Raw genomic sequence first — 17,684 nt, 5'->3', positions numbered from 1 at the left:
ATATGCTATCCTTTATTAGATGACCGTACCATTTGCTACACAAAAATAATGTACCACATATACTTTATTATATTATTCTCTAAACATGTCTCATTAGTCTCATAATTAATAAATGACTCATTTCACCCAATATAAATAAATTATATAAGTCGTTTGATCCACCAACTATGTAACAATACACGCCATCCTTTCAATACTTCTGTTTTAAATTATGAAAAAAGTTAATTCATATATTTGCTAAGAATATATCTTACTTCGAAAAGTATCTAAATTTGAAACAAATCAAAAATTAAATATTCTTATACTTTTATCCTATTTTAAAAACCAAGATATAGCAACATTGTTACAAAATATTTTAACCAAAAAATAATATACCGCATATATACTATTTAAATTCAATAACTTTATCAACTTTAACAGATTTCATAACTCATTTAAAAATTAACATATATCATATATCATACTATACCATGTCATCATACATTATATATTCTAAAATATACAAAATCAAATTTAATAAAGTAAACCATATGTTGAAAATTATATATTTTACTTTAAATTATTTTTTATACAAAGTATTTATCATAAAATTTGTTATTTAAAATAAGTTTTAAAACTATTAAAAACTTTACAAATTTATACTATTAAATTAGCCAAAAATATTTCAAGTACATCTTAAAGATAATTAACTCAAAAAATCTAACTCTTATAAAATGCATACAAAATACAATCAAAGAGTGTAAGGTCAAAAACAAAATACAATCAGAGAGTGTAGGTCTGATCTCAGTCAGCAGGTCAGGTTCATTTCGGGTCCTAAATATTTGGACATAACTAGGTATTTAATTTTTTGGTTTAGGTTTGGATTGGTTCTTTTCAGGTCCTGGGCGGTTTAAATCTATAATTCAAATACCTATAAAATACATGTAATTTTTAGGTACGTAACAGGTCCGAATTAGTTTGGGTATTGAGGAACCAAAAAATACTCGAAGTACCTGAAAACCCAAAAAAATATACTAAAACACATACCCAAAAACCCAAACAAGTACCCAAAATATTGAAATACCGAAAAGATCCAAAATTTTACATGAAATCTGACCAGAGGAACCGAAAAATACCCAAAAAAATTTCCGAATACCCTATATATATTTTTATTACAATTTTACTCAAAACCCGAAACTAAAATCGAAAACCTGAACGCAAAACTTAAAAACTATTCGCAAGACCAAAAACATATCTAAAATACTCGAATATACCTAATATACACAAAAAATTCAGGTACTTGGGTATTAGGTTGGGTCTCGATTAGGATATTGACTCAAAGAAAACTTGCAGGTCCAAAAACAAAATTGAATATGTACTTTGCCCTAGATCCAAACTCAAACAACACCAATATTTCTAGATCGGTTTCAGTTTGGTTTCACGGATCTGGTAAAATGTTCATATCTAAGAGAGAGAATTACATAAGAGTAAATATACAAAATCATAAATAAACTAATTCATAAATTATACAATTTTAAATAATTTTTTTCTTTGATATAATAGAACTTTTATAACATAATAATGCATAACAATTTTAAAATACTAATTCATAATATTTGTTTACAATCCAAAGAAAAATCCGCGCTTTCGAAGCGCGGATCAAAATCTAGTACATGTTTAAAATAGCTAACGATACTTATAATACCTAAAATACTTAAAATATCTATTGATTTCCTATCCAAATATTTAAGCTAAACCAATTTTTAATGTTAAGTTTAAGTATTTTGGCATACATTATTAAAATTTTTATGTTATATATTATTTTTATTTTCAGATTTTGAAAAATTTAAAGTATATATAAACTTTAATTCTGAAAATTTTAAATAGGTTATCCGAACCCAAGTCCGAACCAAACCCGTAAAGATCCGAACCGAACTAAGTCCTCAAGGATCCGAATCGAACCCATTGGTACTCAAGTGTCCACCTCTAATCAAATATAAAAAATGTTATTGATAACAAAATGTATATTGTTTATAATATTTAAGTACACTATACTTTTTAAAAAATTTACTGCGCAGATTATCATCTAGTTACTTTCTAAGCACTAAATAAAATTTTTATTTGGTTATTTTTAGTTTCAAGATCCATCAATTTAAAAAGAGTTTTTGATGTAGCAGTTATTTTTTGTTTATTTTTGTTATATCGTTATTTAAAAAATGTTTCTAGAACAGTAAACTATAACTTTGAATTATGGTAGGTAGAAATTAGAAATATATGTTGTTAATAGATTTTTTTTGCCGACTGTTAATAGAATACTTAACTATGAAATTTTTTATTTTTAGTTTTGTAACGGGCAACTATGAAAATATCTGAACAACAATTCAGAAATACAAAAAGAAAGGGGTCAATCTATGATACCATGATGTGTTTAAATCTTACACTATTAAAAAGAGAATATGAAGCCCTTTTAAGTTGTCCACGTCAGTGAAAAAATTTGCAACCAATCATTTCTCTATGTCATCATGGATGTTAAGTCGTTGGGCTACGAATCTGTACTGTGGAATAGGCCTTTTAGCTTTAATTACCCATTTGTTTTGTTACCTTCTTACTCCAACCTAATTTTGTTACGACGTCTACATAAGACCTTTCAGAACTCACTGTCTTCCTATCTCCTCCGTATAACGCTTGCGACGGCTATAACGACGAATTAAAGCTATTTAATTACTTCTCCAGACAAATCGGCGTCTAATTCTCCACATCCCTCCTCTTAATCAATCATAACGATGCCTCCTCAAGCCAAAAATCTATTGCTCAGATCTTCAAATTCATTCCTAGCTTTATGGCAAATCAAACGGCAGTTACCACCACCCAAGTTCATTCTCCACTTTTCTTCAATAAGGTTTCATCAGGATCTGAAGATTCCCAGTTGCTTTTTAAGCTAATCTATTTTTGGAAAGCTCGCAATAATTTCAAAGGAAGCTTCCTTCTCGGCCTTGAGATGCTGATGATTGATGAAGAGGTACGTGTCCATATTTAAATATTATGCTTCCGATTTCATACATGTCTCTGATTTTTTCTAACAGAGAAAGAATATGTTAATAAGATTCTATCTTGAAACTTAACACCTAAGAATTTTAACGTTAAGAGAAATTTTTTAAGATTAGTTAAATAAGTGACCATCTGTGAATATGTTAATAGTACTCAATATCCTTTTATGTAGTAACTAAATACATAATTTTTCATATTGAAATCTACTACATATTTCATATTTTTATAACAAATAATTATTTACAAAATAAAAAATACCAAAAAGTTTAATATTGAAAATAAATTATGGCTTCAAAACTTAAAGAATTGCTGAATCATTTTATTGGTTATCAAAATTTACAGATTTAAGTATTCAAAATTATTACACATTTATAAAATTATATATTTATATGAAATAAAGGTTATTTACCTATACTTCAAAAAATAATTCAAAATCAATCAGACGATATATAAGAAAATATATAATATACATAAGATGATAGAATTTTTTTTATTTTATTAAATATAGAGTATTTTAAATTTTAAGAAAGATTTAAACATGGTTACGAAAAGATTAATAGAGACATTTAATATGTTAACATAAATTAATGATATTTCAAACAAATAAATATATCGAAACAAATAAATGATATAATATTAAAAAAACAAACTTAATTTTCTTTTTAAAATCTAAGATTTAATATTTATAGACAAACAAACTGCGCGTAGCGCGGTAATCTCTAGTTTAAGTAAGAACGAACATTCATTGATTTAGACGTCTTCTAAAAGTAAAAATCAATTAGAAAAGGTAAAAATTGTTTTTCTATGAAGATACATCTGCCCAAAGAAAATGAAAAGACACACTTATCAGAAGAAGGATTTTGATTAGTTTTCTAACCTATGATTGTTAAGTGTTTAAAAGCGCGTGGTTTTGACGAATCAAGAATGTCTTTCGCATGTCCCAGCTTCGATTTTCCAAAAAGAAAAGTTATACGACATTTTACTGTTTTATAAGATTTTTTTCTTTTCATATTTTAATTCACCCACTACTCATAAATATACGGGCAATTGTCAATAATAGCACCTTTTGAAGTTTATGTCTCAAAAATAGCACTAGAAGGAGAAAGTCACAAAAATGACATTCATTAAAGGGTAAAATATCCCTAATACCCTTGGTTTAAAATTAAATAACTAAACAAAAATAAAAAAAAATAAAAAAAAAAAAATAAAAAAATAAAAAAAAAGAAATTTTTTTTATAGTTTCAGATTATATGTTTTCAGATTCAAAACTTTTATAATTTTTTTTTTGAATTTTTTTTTATTTTTTTTCAAATTTTCTTTTTATAATTTAAAAATACTTTTTGAAACTGTTTTTAAAATTTTTATTTTTTATTTTAGTATTTATTTTTTATAAAATTTTAAACCCTAATTCCAAAACCCCACCCCTTAACTCTAAAACCTAAGGTTTGGATTAATTAACCCAAAGAATATAAGTGTATATTTACCTCTTTAATGAAACCTATTTTTGTGACTTCGAACCTTGAGTGCTACTTTGGGAACAAAAACTTGGTTTGGTGCTATAATAGTCTTTTTATCTAAATATACGGTGAAAATCTTTATTACCCGAATATAATTATTTATCTATTTAAAAAATCTCTCTTTTTTTTTTTCCAATATTTGCAAAACTTGTAATTCACCTTCTGCTTCAACACACACATATGTCTCTCAAAATCTCTCCGCCCCCTAGATCCGTTCCTCTCTCAAGCAGCCTCTGTTAAGCCCTTTTGATTTCTCTCTCTCTCTCTCTCTGTTTAAGAATTTTCGTGCAAAGTTCTCAACTTTACATTTGCTTCCTCTGTTTTAGTCTCTCTCTCTCTCTCTACAATCACTCGAAAAAGGTACTTGCTTTACGCAGACAAGTTCATAGCTGTTGAGAATCTTCTGGTTGCCTTTTCTATTCCCTACACGAATCATTAGTTCCTGAAACCGTCGTCTTGATCTGGGGGCACATTACGGAATAAAAACCACTTCTTTTTTTGTCCTTTCTGGGTTATACTCAATAAATAGTTGCTAGGGTTCCTTTTCATGTGGGGCCACTTGTTTAGTTTCAAAGCAGTTTCTTATTTAGATTGATCAATGGGTTGTGTTTGGTGTAAGCCTTCTGCTATCGAAGACAGCCCAAGAGACAAGTCTTCCTCTGTTGTTTCAAGACCCGTTACTTCTTCTTCTAGAAGAGAAGAGCCTCTTAGGCGGACAAAGGAACAGCCTGATGTTGTTAGTGTTAGACCAAACGTTTCGCGTGGGGAGAGTTTGAGTAGTAGAAGGGAGAAGAGGAAGACAGAGAATGTTGCTGCTTCCAACTTCCCAATGGGTATCACCATAGCTAAAGGAGTTGAAGGAGAGTATGTAGCTGCTGGCTGGCCTCCATGGTTGGCTTCTGTTGCTGGAGAAGCTATCAAAGGATGGGTTCCCCGCCGTGCTGACTCTTTCGAGAAGTTGGACAAAGTAACTCTTCTGTTGGCATCTTTCCAAAATATATAGAAAGATCTCTAATGCCATTGGTTTATTGCAGATTGGGCAGGGTACTTATAGTAATGTGTATAGAGCTCGAGACCTGGACCAGAAGAAGATTGTGGCTTTGAAGAAAGTTAGATTTGATAATCTAGAGCCGGAAAGTGTGCGTTTTATGGCGAGAGAGATTCAGATATTGCGCCGCCTTGATCACCCTAACATCATAAAGCTAGAAGGCTTAGTTACATCAAGAATGTCTTGCAGCTTATACCTTGTTTTCGAGTACATGGAGCATGATCTAGCTGGACTAGCCTCCCATCCTGCTGTTAAATTTTCTGAATCACAGGTACCTTTTATGTTTGTTTTCTACTGAATGTGTCGGTGTGTGCAGTTCTCTGAGTCTTACCTTTCCTTTGTTCATTGTGTGCAGGTTAAATGTTACTTGCAGCAACTGTTACGCGGACTAGACCATTGTCACAGCCGTGGTGTACTTCATAGGGACATTAAAGGATCGAATCTTCTAATAGATAATAGCGGAGTTTTAAAGATTGCTGACTTTGGGTTAGCTAGCTTCTTTGATCCGAATCAGACTCAGCCTTTGACTAGCCGTGTGGTTACTCTCTGGTACCGTCCACCTGAGCTTCTGCTCGGAGCAACACGCTATGGAGCAGCGGTTGATTTGTGGAGCACAGGTTGTATTCTTGCTGAGCTGTACGCAGGCAAGCCTATTATGCCTGGTAGAACCGAGGTAATATTTTGCATTCTTGCCTGAGTTCGTTGAGACTAGTTTCTTTAATGCTTATGGTGTTTACAGGTGGAACAGCTGCACAAGATTTTCAAGCTATGCGGCTCGCCTTCAGAGGACTATTGGGTGAAATCGAGGTTGCCTCATGCGACGATCTTCAAGCCTACGCAGCCCTATAAACGCATAGTTGATGAAACATTCAAGGAGTTTCCTCAGCCAGCTTTAGCCCTTCTTGAAACTCTTCTTTCAGTAAATCCTGACGATCGTGGGACTGCCAACTCAGCTCTCCAAAGCGAGGTAATCACACTTCTCAGACAGTAAAAACTCTATTGTTCTTATGCATTTTAGTAACCTCAAATTTATGATTCTTTTGTTCTCAGTTCTTTTCCACTAGACCTCTGCCATGTGATCCTTCAAGCTTGCCTAAATATCCTCCCAGCAAAGAGCTTGATGCGAGGATGCGTGATGAAGAAAGTAGAAGGTCTGACATGAATCTTTCCTCTGCAAACTATGCTAGATCACTAGTAGTGCTCTTAATAAAAAAGCTTGAATCTCTCTTTCTCTCTGTGTATGTAGACAAGCTGGAGGAAACAAGGGACACCAAGAAAGGAGAGGAACTAAGGAATCTCGAGCCATCCCTGCCCCTGACGCCAATGCAGAGCTGGTTGCATCTATGCAGGTATAAAGAATCTGATGTTTAAACTGATTTGAATCGCTTTAAATTAGATTTTAAGAAAATTGTTTCGCCTAAACCGAATTTTAGAACATTGATAAAACTTATTATCTCTTTTGATGTTAAAGCTTCTTTGGCTTACTCTCTCTCTCTCCCTTTACTTGCAGAAGAGGCAGAGCCAGGCTAATAATAATAGAAGCAGAAGCGAGAAGTTTAATCCACATCCTGAAGAAGTTGCTTCTGGTTTCCCAATCGATCCACCAAGATCATCATCACAAGCATTCGAACCAAACAGAGAATCACAAGGAAACATTATGGTTCCTCACAAGAGAGCTTCACATTCAGGTCCTCTTACGCGTAGATCTGCTTCCGCAAAGGGGGGTAGAAGGAACTACCAAGATCCCTCTCAGAAAGTTTTATCTATAGCTGCTGCTGATTACTCGGCGATTCCTGGCTTTGCTGCAACAAGAACAAGCGCATCGCAGCAAGAGACTTGCAGAGGAATGACTCGGCTTCCAGGTTCCTTCAAAGAAACATCTGAAGAAGCTAACCAAGAAGAGAATGGTAGAAGCAACAAGAAAGACTCAGTTCTTGTAAGTCCTCCAAAATGTCCTCCTTTCTATTATTAGTAACTAGCGAACTAACTTGTCTTGTTATGTGGTTGCAGTTGGGTTATGGATCAAAAGGGCACAAGATTCATTACTCAGGACCTTTGGTGGTTCCATCAGGAAACATGGATCAGGTGTTGAAAGACCATGACCGACATATCCAAGAAGCTGTGAGAAGAGCAAGAATCGATAAGGCTCGAGTTAGGAAACATCAAGCTGAAGAAGCATCCAGCCAACAAGTCTCAACCAATCATCCCTCATCTGTTTCTAGCCGTTGACCATCTCAGAGGCAAAATGTATATGATCAAACCGCAAAGAAAAAACTCATTTGCTTGAAACTTCTTAACACGCGGCGTATTTTGAGTGAAAAATAATGTAATTTTTATTGATTCATGATCATAGAATCAAGTCTTGTCACGTTTTGGTTTCATGTAATGTCATATATTATCTTAGCGATGTGTAGAAACAGGCTATATTTATAAATTTAAATCTAGAAGAACAAAATCAATAAAAAATATTACCTTTTTAATATATAAAGAAATATGAACTCTTCTTGTTCACCTGATTGTTTCATTTTTATTCGAGAGAAATACAACGTCTATCTCGGTTGCTGAAACACATCTTGTAGCTTCTTGCAAGCGTGCATCCTTGACTAGTCAGGCTTTCTTTGAATTTGGGTTTTGGCCATGTGGAAGGAAACCTTTAGAAGATTTGTTTCCAACTTATTAGGCAGGACTATCTATTTTTAGACTTGGAACTTACGAGAGGGTTAAGTAAACTGTATTTTCATTCTTTATTCGGTAGTTTTTAGTTGAGATTAATAAAAGAGAAAAATGTGTTTTTTTTTCCTTATTCCTTTGTTTTTGGATATTCCTTCGAGGACAAGACGATGGAACACGCGTTTACAATCTCGCAACGATGTACAAAGTTCAAGCAACCACCTATTATTATAGTTGGGAGTGGCGAGCAGGACTTGATTCAAACGTCAAAAGTTTTTCTTTTTGTCTTACAAATCCACAAACAATATTAATCTTGAAATGATCAATCAAAAGCTTAGTGGTCGAGAACCTTCCTCTGTGTTTGTCTCTTTATGTCATCAAAGGTTGCAATTTTATATTTAGGTTTGGTCTTTTCTGTCTAAAGGATCCTTTAAAAATCATTTCTTTCTTCCTAAATCTCTTTGTTTAAGACATGAAGTATTGGTAGTATGGAGGGTTTTTCAGAATCTAATTCCAGAGGATTAAACACCTCTGGGTTTTCAGAGTTCTTACCAGCCGAGAGAGATCGTTCTAAGTCCTTCTTGTCTCACATTGGTTATGTTAGAAGCTTACTTGGCTCACACAAAGAAGAAAACTTGAGAGCTGATAATATTGTGAGAGCTTTGAAATGCGAAGACGTTAGCTTGCGTCAGTGGTTAGACAACCCAGAACGATCGGTGGATGCGTTCGAGTGTTTTCATGTTTTCAGACAAATCGTTGAGATTGTGAATGCAGCTCACTCCCAAGGCGTTGTTGTTCATAATGTTAGGCCCTCTTGTTTCGTTATGTCTGTAGGAACCTTATTTTACTACCATAGGACAACTGATATTTGTAAAGAATAATAAGAACATAAACTAAAATTTCAATACCAAAATATAAAAATAAAGAAGAATTGCAGAGTCGAGATAGTTAATCTCTTTCCTTAAATCTTTAAACGCCCCGTAGTGTGACGGTTTTATGGCGCTCAGATTCCCAAGATACAACTGCAGCATTGTTTCTGTTTACCATCACCGAAAAACAGAATCTATCGAACCTATTTCTGTGATGTACTCTCAGACTCAAAAGAATAAAAAATACTAGCATAACTATTCTGAGTGGGAGAAATGTTCTTGATTGTATGAATGTGTGTGTTTTCTATAATGCTACCAAGCCTTTTTATAGAAAAATAATGAGAAGCATAAGTTTCATTTTTCAACAAAAAAATGAAACCTCCATGGTGCACTAATGGAGTTTTAATTCTTGTCAATTAGTATGTGAATTTATTCCACATTTTGACCAAGAAATCAAGAGTAAAATTATTTTTTGTTTGACCAATTCAAACTAAATAATATACTTTAAATGGATTTCTTTTTTATATTTTATCAATACAAAAGATCAACATATATTTGGTTTATAAGATTAAGTCAATGAACATGAAGTCCAACTAACAAATCAAAAAACCCAAATCCAAGTTCAAATATCCAATGTGTGTATTTGCTACTTTATACAAGTTTCTCAAATCACACACATTAGACCTCCATTTGTCATTCAAATAAAACTTCTTTTTTGACATATGAATACATTATTCATAATGTTCAAAAAATAGTTCCAACAATCCCCCACATGAATAGAAATGACTCTAGACACTAGACAACTCGACAGACTTTCTAGACAAGACTCAACTTCCTAGCAAGACTCGACAAGACCTAACTAAGGACTTTTGAGAGTACAAACGAAAAATCCACTGCATGATGAGTTGGTAGCAATTTTTCAGCCTTGAACCAGTCATTGTTAATAGCTATCGGATTTACTCGGCCAGGAGGTGGCCATGATGTCTTGAACCTCCCGGGCTTTGGTGTAAACCTAGACAATAGCCATAACACAGCTTCATTCTCTCACAGAACTAGGTTCTCTATTGTGTTCATTTTGGCCGTGAACAGTCTTGGTTAATCATGAGTGAACTTGGAGAATATAGTCTTTCCTTCATTCTCCTAGAAACGGCCCCATTTCACACTCACAAGGTGATTTGCCATTAACTTTGTTTAGAGGAGTATCATGTACTACTCCATTCATATCTCAAAGCTATGGACACAAATCATTAAAAGCTAATGCTTATCCTGTATTCTTTACATGTAGCACTGTTTAATCATCATAGGAACTGGGTATAGACCGAAGTCTTACAGTGCTTTGGACAGACTTAGTTTCACTTAGTTGTCTCCTTGAACCTATTTTTTGGGATATCCAGTCAGTTAGGTAGAGTTACCGCGAAACCTCATCTTAATTCACAGGCGACCCATTCCTTTTGATGATATAACAATTTGATCTCATGACACACCTTTAATTAAAGGATCCTAGGTTGTCACCATAGTGAACATAATCTCTTGAGATTAGTGGAGATCAATTGTCTAATGATTTTTGTCATCTTTTATTCAAGATACAATTAACCATTATACACAAAACTCAGTGTATGACACTAGCTTGTTTTTTTTTTTAATAAAAAAAATTATATTGTGATAACTATCACTAAGTTCATATGACCTCTTGCCAACGACTTTATATGGTAAGCAAAGCTTCCCCCACATTTCTTGAGATAGCTCAAAACATGCATAATTACATTTAACATCTCTTAAGAGTTTAGAAAATTAATCTACAACTCCTTTAGATTTAAATGAATTAAAAGCAATTTCAAAAATTATTACAATTTTCTTGAAAAAATGTGTTTCATTCTTAGAAATTCACATTTTACATACAACTATTTTCATAGTTCTCTCAAGTTGATTTATAAATCTAACTTGTATGTTTTGGATCTTTTCCAAACACATATTTTGCTTTTTTAACAAATATACACAAGATATTATTTGTGCCATCAAAACACCATTATATATGATTATTTTCAACCATATTGACTTTATAAACTACAATACACATGTCAGTTTCAGTCATATTGGTCTGAAAATTATCATTGTTTTTGCATGGTCAATCTTCTTGTAACTTGCATTTAAGCATTGATGAAATATAAATGTTTATGACCAATATCAACAAACATTTTATTTCCTATGGCAAATGATTTATATGTGGCAGACCTCTCCCAAACTTAATTTGGGGCGTCGACTCACTAAATCCATTTCCATATATATATCATTCGATCTCTTAAAAATCGAGATTTTATTAATCACTTTGGTTTAGCTATATTGAAATATGGGTTTGTTCACTAGAAACCAAACCCAGATTAATATACTACTCAATACCAAACATATGACTAATAAAGTTTAAACAACAACTCCACAATAAGTAATCCAGAAAAACGTTTTATTCCACATATTGTTTTACTAATTAAATATCAATAGTTAAAACATATCTTTGACCAAAAGCAATAAACCTTTTTCCTTTGCAATTTGTAACGGTTGGATATAAAATCTACATCAGTTTTTTTTTTCTCTTTTTATTTTCAAAAAACATATTGAAAATGATAAAAAACTGACATAATTTTTTTTAAATCATCAAATTTTGCAATTTAATATAATCAATAATCAAACACCACAACCTGCAATTTATCTTCCCGTTCGATTGCTAGAACCCACGATCAGCACCTGTTGACTAGTTTCATAAAACTTAAACCAGTGTTACTATCATTAGTGCTGAAAACAAGATCGATCACTGCTATTGACTGAACAGGAATAAAACTAATAACCAATAAATCATGCAAATCACAACCGAAACACGTAAGTGCAGGAGAATTATTTTAAATAATTCAACCGATCCTGCAAAAAATAATGTTAGCTCAAGAACACAAGCTTTACACAATCTCAAAAGCTGGTTGAAGAAAACACAAATCCAGATTTTGTTTCGAGACAGTCGATTAACCTGTTCTTAAAAAAAACAATAACTTTTAACAAATATCAGTATTGTTAGTGCAAAAGCATAAACAATATTTAAAGATTTAAGAGTGTAGGAACCTTATTTTACTACCATAGGACAACTGATATTTGTAAAGAATAATAAGAACATAAACTAAAATTTCAATACCAAAATATAAAAATAAAGAAGAATTGCAGAGTCGAGATAGTTAATCTCTTTCCTTAAATCTTTAAACGCCCCGTAGTGTGACGGTTTTATGGCGCTCAGATTCCCAAGATACAACTGCAGCATTGTTTCTGTTTACCATCACCGAAAAACAGAATCTATCGAACCTATTTCTGTGATGTACTCTCAGACTCAAAAGAATAAAAAATACTAGCATAACTATTCTGAGTGGGAGAAATGTTCTTGATTGTATGAATGTGTGTGTTTTCTAAATGCTACCAAGCCTTTTATAGAAAAATAATGAGAAGCACAAGTTTCATTTTTCAACAAAAAATGAAACCTCCATGGTGCACTAATGGAGTTTTAATTCTTGTCATTAGTATGTGAATTTATTCCACATTTTGACCAAGAAATCAAGAGTAAAATTATTTTTTGTTTGACCAATTCAAACTAAATAATATACTTTAAATGAATTTCTTTTTTATATTTTATCAATACAAAAGATCAACATATATTTGGTTTATAAGATTAAGTCAATGAACATGAAGTCCAACTAACAAATCAAAAAACCCAAATCCAAGTTCAAATATCCAATGTGTGTATTTGCTACTTTATACAAGTTTCTCAAATTACACACATTAGACCTCCATTTCTCATTCGAATAAAACTTCTTTTTTGACATATGAATACATTATTCATAATGTTCAAAAAATAGTTCCAACAATGTCTTCCTTCAACCGCGTTTCGTTTATCGAGTCCGCTTCTTGTTCGGATTCCGGGTCTGATTAGGAAAGGCCAAAGGAGACAACAATGAAGAAGTCTCAAGACGTTGGTGGCTCGAGCAAAGAAGAGGAGTTTCAACCGTTTCCTATGAAAGAGATCTTGGCTATGGAGATGAGTTGGTATACAAGTCCTAAAGAAGATACTGGTTGTGCTACTACTTATGCTTCTGATGTTTACCGTCTTGGTGTTCTTCTCTTTGAGGTTTGTGGAATAATATGTTTTTTTTTTGTTTTCTTGAGAGAACTGATTTGATGAATGTTGAGCCGTTTGTGCAGCTGTTTTGTCCTGTCTCTTCTAGAGAAGAGAAGTCAAGAACCATGTCTAGCTTAAGACATCGTGTTCTTCCGCCTCAGATATTGCTCAACTGGTCTAAAGAAGCTTCCTTCTGCTTGTGGTTACTTCACCCTGAGCCTACCTATCGACCGTCCATGAGGTGTGATTGATTCTTTCTTTAATGAGAAAAGTTCTTTCCTTATAGAGTCTTCTTGTCTCCTTGCAGTGAGTTGCTGAAAAGCGAGTTTATCAACGAACCTAGAGAGAGTTTGGAAGAGCGTGAAGTTGCGATAGATCTAAGGGAGAGAATCGAGGAGCAGGAGTTACTGCTAGAGTTCTTGTTTCTGATTCAACAAAGAAAGCAAGAAACGGCAGACAAGTTGCGTGATACGGTTTCGCTTCTTTCTTCCGATATTGAGTCTTAAAAAGACAGCTGAGCTTGAAGCAAAAAGGAAACGATGTCCTTTCGTTCTTGGTCTCAGGAAAACGGATCAGACAAGGAGCTGAGGGAGTTGAAGCAGAAGAAAACGAGGATGATACTCTAAACAGCACGCTTCTTGAAAACTCTCGTTTAATGAGAAACTTCAAGAAACTTGAATCAGTCTACTTTGCAACAAGATACAGACAAATCAAAGCTTCTGCTTCTGCTTCTAAAGACAAACCGTTGGCAAGATACTACTCAGCGTTGAGTAGTGATGGTAAAAGTTCAGTAAGCAACCTGACACAACCGGATTCTAGACAAGGCGGGTGGATTGATCCATTCCTTGAGGGTTTATGCAAGTATCTGACTTTCAGTAAGCTGAGAGTGAAAGCAGATTTGAAGCAAGGGGACTTGTTGAATTCAGCTAACCTCGTTTGCGCGATTGGGTTTGACCGTGATGGGGAGCTTTTCGCCACGGCTGGGGTCAACAAGAAGATCAAGATATTTGAATGCAAGTCCATAATAAATGATGGCAGGGACATTCACTAACCTGTGGTGGAACTAGCTAGCCGGTCTAAGCTAAGTGGTATATGTTGGAACAACTACATTAAGAGCCAAATTGCATCTAGTAACTTTGAAGGCGTGGTTCAGGTTAGTTCTGCTTTATTGAAGTTAATGCTCTTTATAATACTTCATCCGTTTCATATCAAGTGAATTATAGAGTAAAATTTTGTTTTAGAATTTCAATGCAAAATTTATTAATTTATTTTTCAATTTATTTTTCTATTGATTTGAATATAGTTAGGTGTATAAGTAACTAGTGGTATTCCGGCGCTACGCGCCGGGTTCATATGTTTTATCCTCTAATAATTTTCAAATGAATTCAATTTTTTTTATCTATTTATTTGATAGTGGTTAGAGATAGTAGTTTATTACTTTATTTTAAAGTTGTTTATGTCAAAAATGAATAGTATAAGTGGTTTCACTGATCTGTTCAATAAAAATAGAATAAATAGCTGATAACTGCACCAAAATAAATATAGTTGAACTTAAAACATAAAGTAAAATTGATGTTCCAAAAAAACATGTAAATGCATGTGTTTGTTTTTGTTTATGGGAAAGTTCACATGTATGACATAATGAAATTAAAATTTTGGAAAAAGATGACATAGACAATTTAGTATTCTTTTTATCCTAAAAGAGCGATGTAATTTTTTAATTCGTAAGAGATATAAATCTCACATATATTACTTATTTAAATTAATAATATGAATATTCCCTATATTTATGGTAATTAATACTTTCCATATTTTGTGAATTATAATAATTCTAATTTTAATGCAAACTATACACTCCATTAAATTTAAATATATTTTTTCATGCATAGTATTATTTAACGATCGAATATGAATATATAAATAATTTTATTTTGAAAAAAATTATTTATTATATTGTTTTTACATAATAATGATATCGGATCGTACATATTTTTAGATTTTTACTGGTTTTCTAGAATTTTTAATTAAAATTCTTTTTACTAAATTTGAACCGGATTATACACAGGTCACTAGATCTATCGATTCGCGGGTCTTTCGGATAAGAAAATCAAATAGTATAATAGAACAATTTTTTTGAAAATTCAAATAGAAAAACTTGAAAATTATTATTTTAAAATAAAAGTTATAAACTCAATCGAATTTTATTAGAATAGTAAAAAGTTATCGGCGTTTTTAGAGAGCGGATCAAAATCTAGTTCTCTTATAAAATAATAGCAGTGGTGGTATCTCTTAGTGATCTTGTTTGGATGACATATTATTGTAGACTTAATAACTCCCACTTAGTTGTTTGTAGAGGGGTGGGTGAGGTAACAGCTGAGTAGCTCATAATTGAAAGTTTGTGTTCTTGTCTATTTATTGTGACCCTTTTTTGGAATACGCTAAGTTCTTATGAGGGCTTATGGCAGCCCTAACGAAGAAGACCCATGGGTGAGCGGAGCCACTTATAGGTAAATTACATTGTGTTTGTAGGTTTGTTATATTTTCCTGTAAAAATTTTATGCTATTTCTCATACAATTAAGTTATAATATATGCGGGACGTAGTCAAAAACACGTCAAAACACACACAAACGCACGAACATTAAACCAATATCTTTATGTGTACTTTTGAATGTTTCTAGTGACAGGGGAATGTAAACCCATGAAGAAAAAATCACAGAAGAATTGCAGGAACGTATTTAACGATATGAAAACAATAAGGAAGCTGTTTTGTAAATGCATATTGTCCTTCTCATGAAAAAGCTTGTCAATACAAAGCTGAGTCTGTAGAGATACATAGTGAAATAAACTAACAACAGTCGTTTGTCTCAAACATTTGCGGGGTCTCAGACATAACATTTCGTAGCTATGTGCGTCTCTGTTTTTAGATTCCTGGCCTGTGAAGTATGGAAAGATATCTGGTTGAAAAGGCTCTGCAGCTTTGACCTGAAAATTGATGAACAAAACTATATGAGACAAACAACGAACTATCTATGTAGATCTACGGTTCAAGTTGGTTACTCACAGAGACCATAAGCTTATCCACAAGTGTCTGAGATAAGGACATTTGGTAGAGACGGTAAACTCAAGGCAGCCATTGAAGAACAACATCCTGGAAGAAGATCAAAATCAAGCAAAGGACCACTGTGGAGTAACTCTAATGGAGAAATGTGCCAATCTCCTACATTTTCAGTATCTAAATTATACATAAATAGTATATATAAACCTGTGAGCGTGGGAGTTTGGTTTGGTGCAGGTGGGCAGAGTGATATACCCATTTAGATATATATTAGTATATAAAAATAGAATTTAACTAATCGTATTATTAAAGTCTGACTTTTTTTTTTGTTAGCAAAAAAAAAGTCTGACCTTTTCAAGATCTAAACGATTGCATTTTCAGGACTTTATCAATTGGCCCTTTGGTTGTGTCTTTCCCTTTTCCATCACTTTTCTCTTCTAACTGAGCGTGTCTTGTTGAGATGCACTGACAATCTGGTTCATCTCAGGTGTCCAGTCCAAAGAATAAACCTGTGAATCCACACATGTTAACGTTAAAAAGTTGGGATCTTTACCAAATCCTTCAAAAATGAAAACTATTAAAATCTTAAAAAACGTTCAGACTTAAACTCCAGACTTAAACTCCTCCAAGAATGAAGCTTTAAGATTGGCTACACTAAACACTTAATCACAAGCTACAAAACTCCATAAAGATGCATACTTGGATGAATAAAAAGATATACCTTGCAGTGGAGGAATAAAAAGATATATTTGCAGAATATATGTAACCAATGAGATGAAACTTCTCATTCACCTTTCTGGCAATAGTTTGAAACCAACAACCGTCACTCGGTGGCAATAGTTCACATCCTGTAGTCCGTCTGTAAAAGCAGCTGAGTGGTGGGAGACAGCCATCGACGTTGCGTCCCGAACAGCTCCCACATCTGTGTCTGAACTCTGAAGCTGTCTCCAGCTTCTACGCTGCCATTAACGTCCACGGCTTGGCCTCTGTGTCAGACCTCATCACTCAAAACTGCTTCTACAAAGATCTCGTCCTCTCATCACTCTAGAATATAGATAAACATAGAATGTATATATTAAAACAGGTTTACAAAATATTTGAACCGGTTTATACCATTAAACAAAATTAAAAAAAAATTAAAAATACAACACTAAACCTAATCTAGAGGCCGCCATCTTCTTGTTGAACTCTCCACCGCTGGCAAACTTGAGCGTCATGCCTCCTCCTTCGCCTTTTCATCCCGCCTCTTCCGCTGTCTGTTCGTCCAGCTTCCTCCACCTCGTGAGTTCTCCGTCCTCCTCCATCAAGCTTGTCTGCCTCCTCCAACTTTCTTTACCAAGACAAAAACAA

At 33.3% G+C, this 17,684-nt stretch overlaps 2 protein-coding genes and 1 long non-coding RNA gene across 3 annotated transcripts in view; 2 read left to right on the top strand and 1 right to left on the bottom strand.

Annotated features, from left to right (window-relative positions):
- The first annotated feature begins 4,674 nt into the window (after window positions 1-4,674).
- LOC103868462 (probable serine/threonine-protein kinase At1g54610) lies at window positions 4,675-8,072 on the top strand. The gene is made up of 8 exons (XM_009146554.3): window positions 4,675-5,511; window positions 5,579-5,863; window positions 5,948-6,265; window positions 6,332-6,559; window positions 6,643-6,743; window positions 6,839-6,941; window positions 7,103-7,528; window positions 7,603-8,072. The coding sequence occupies exons 1-8, from the start codon at window positions 5,143-5,145 to the stop codon at window positions 7,819-7,821; spliced, it is 2,049 nt and encodes a 682-aa protein (XP_009144802.1). The 5' UTR covers window positions 4,675-5,142; the 3' UTR covers window positions 7,822-8,072.
- A 4,957-nt stretch (window positions 8,073-13,029) lies between these two features.
- Window positions 13,030-17,684, top strand: part of LOC103868459 (protein SPA1-RELATED 4) — a 10,763-nt gene continuing 6,108 nt past the window's right edge. The window contains 4 exon segments of the mRNA XM_018659303.2: window positions 13,030-13,287; window positions 13,362-13,519; window positions 13,586-13,773; window positions 13,776-14,431. Of these exon segments, the coding sequence (XP_018514819.2) occupies window positions 13,114-13,287; window positions 13,362-13,519; window positions 13,586-13,773; window positions 13,776-14,431 (1,176 nt within the window). The 5' untranslated portion in view covers window positions 13,030-13,113.
- The window catches only part of LOC117133898, a 9,462-nt gene continuing 6,422 nt past the window's right edge, over window positions 14,645-17,684 (bottom strand). The window contains exon 2 of the long non-coding RNA XR_004457950.1: window positions 14,645-17,664. This is a non-coding gene — a long non-coding RNA (uncharacterized LOC117133898). The remainder of the gene's footprint in view (window positions 17,665-17,684) is intronic.

Source organism: Brassica rapa, chromosome A05 (assembly GCF_000309985.2).
Source record: "Brassica rapa cultivar Chiifu-401-42 chromosome A05, CAAS_Brap_v3.01, whole genome shotgun sequence".
NCBI lineage: Eukaryota > Viridiplantae > Streptophyta > Magnoliopsida > Brassicales > Brassicaceae > Brassica > Brassica rapa.
This window is presented reverse-complemented; position numbering and strand designations above follow the sequence as displayed.

Bases quoted from the DNA above. Each gene is read 5' to 3' on its own strand.
- LOC103868462 (XM_009146554.3), top strand. From the start codon at position 5,143: ATGGGTTGTGTTTGGTGTAAGCCTTCTGCTATCGAAGACAGCCCAAGA. The intron at 5,512-5,578 runs GTAACTCTTCTG...GGTTTATTGCAG, and splicing joins CTTTCGAGAAGTTGGACAAA to ATTGGGCAGGGTACTTATAG. The intron at 5,864-5,947 runs GTACCTTTTATG...CATTGTGTGCAG, and splicing joins TTAAATTTTCTGAATCACAG to GTTAAATGTTACTTGCAGCA.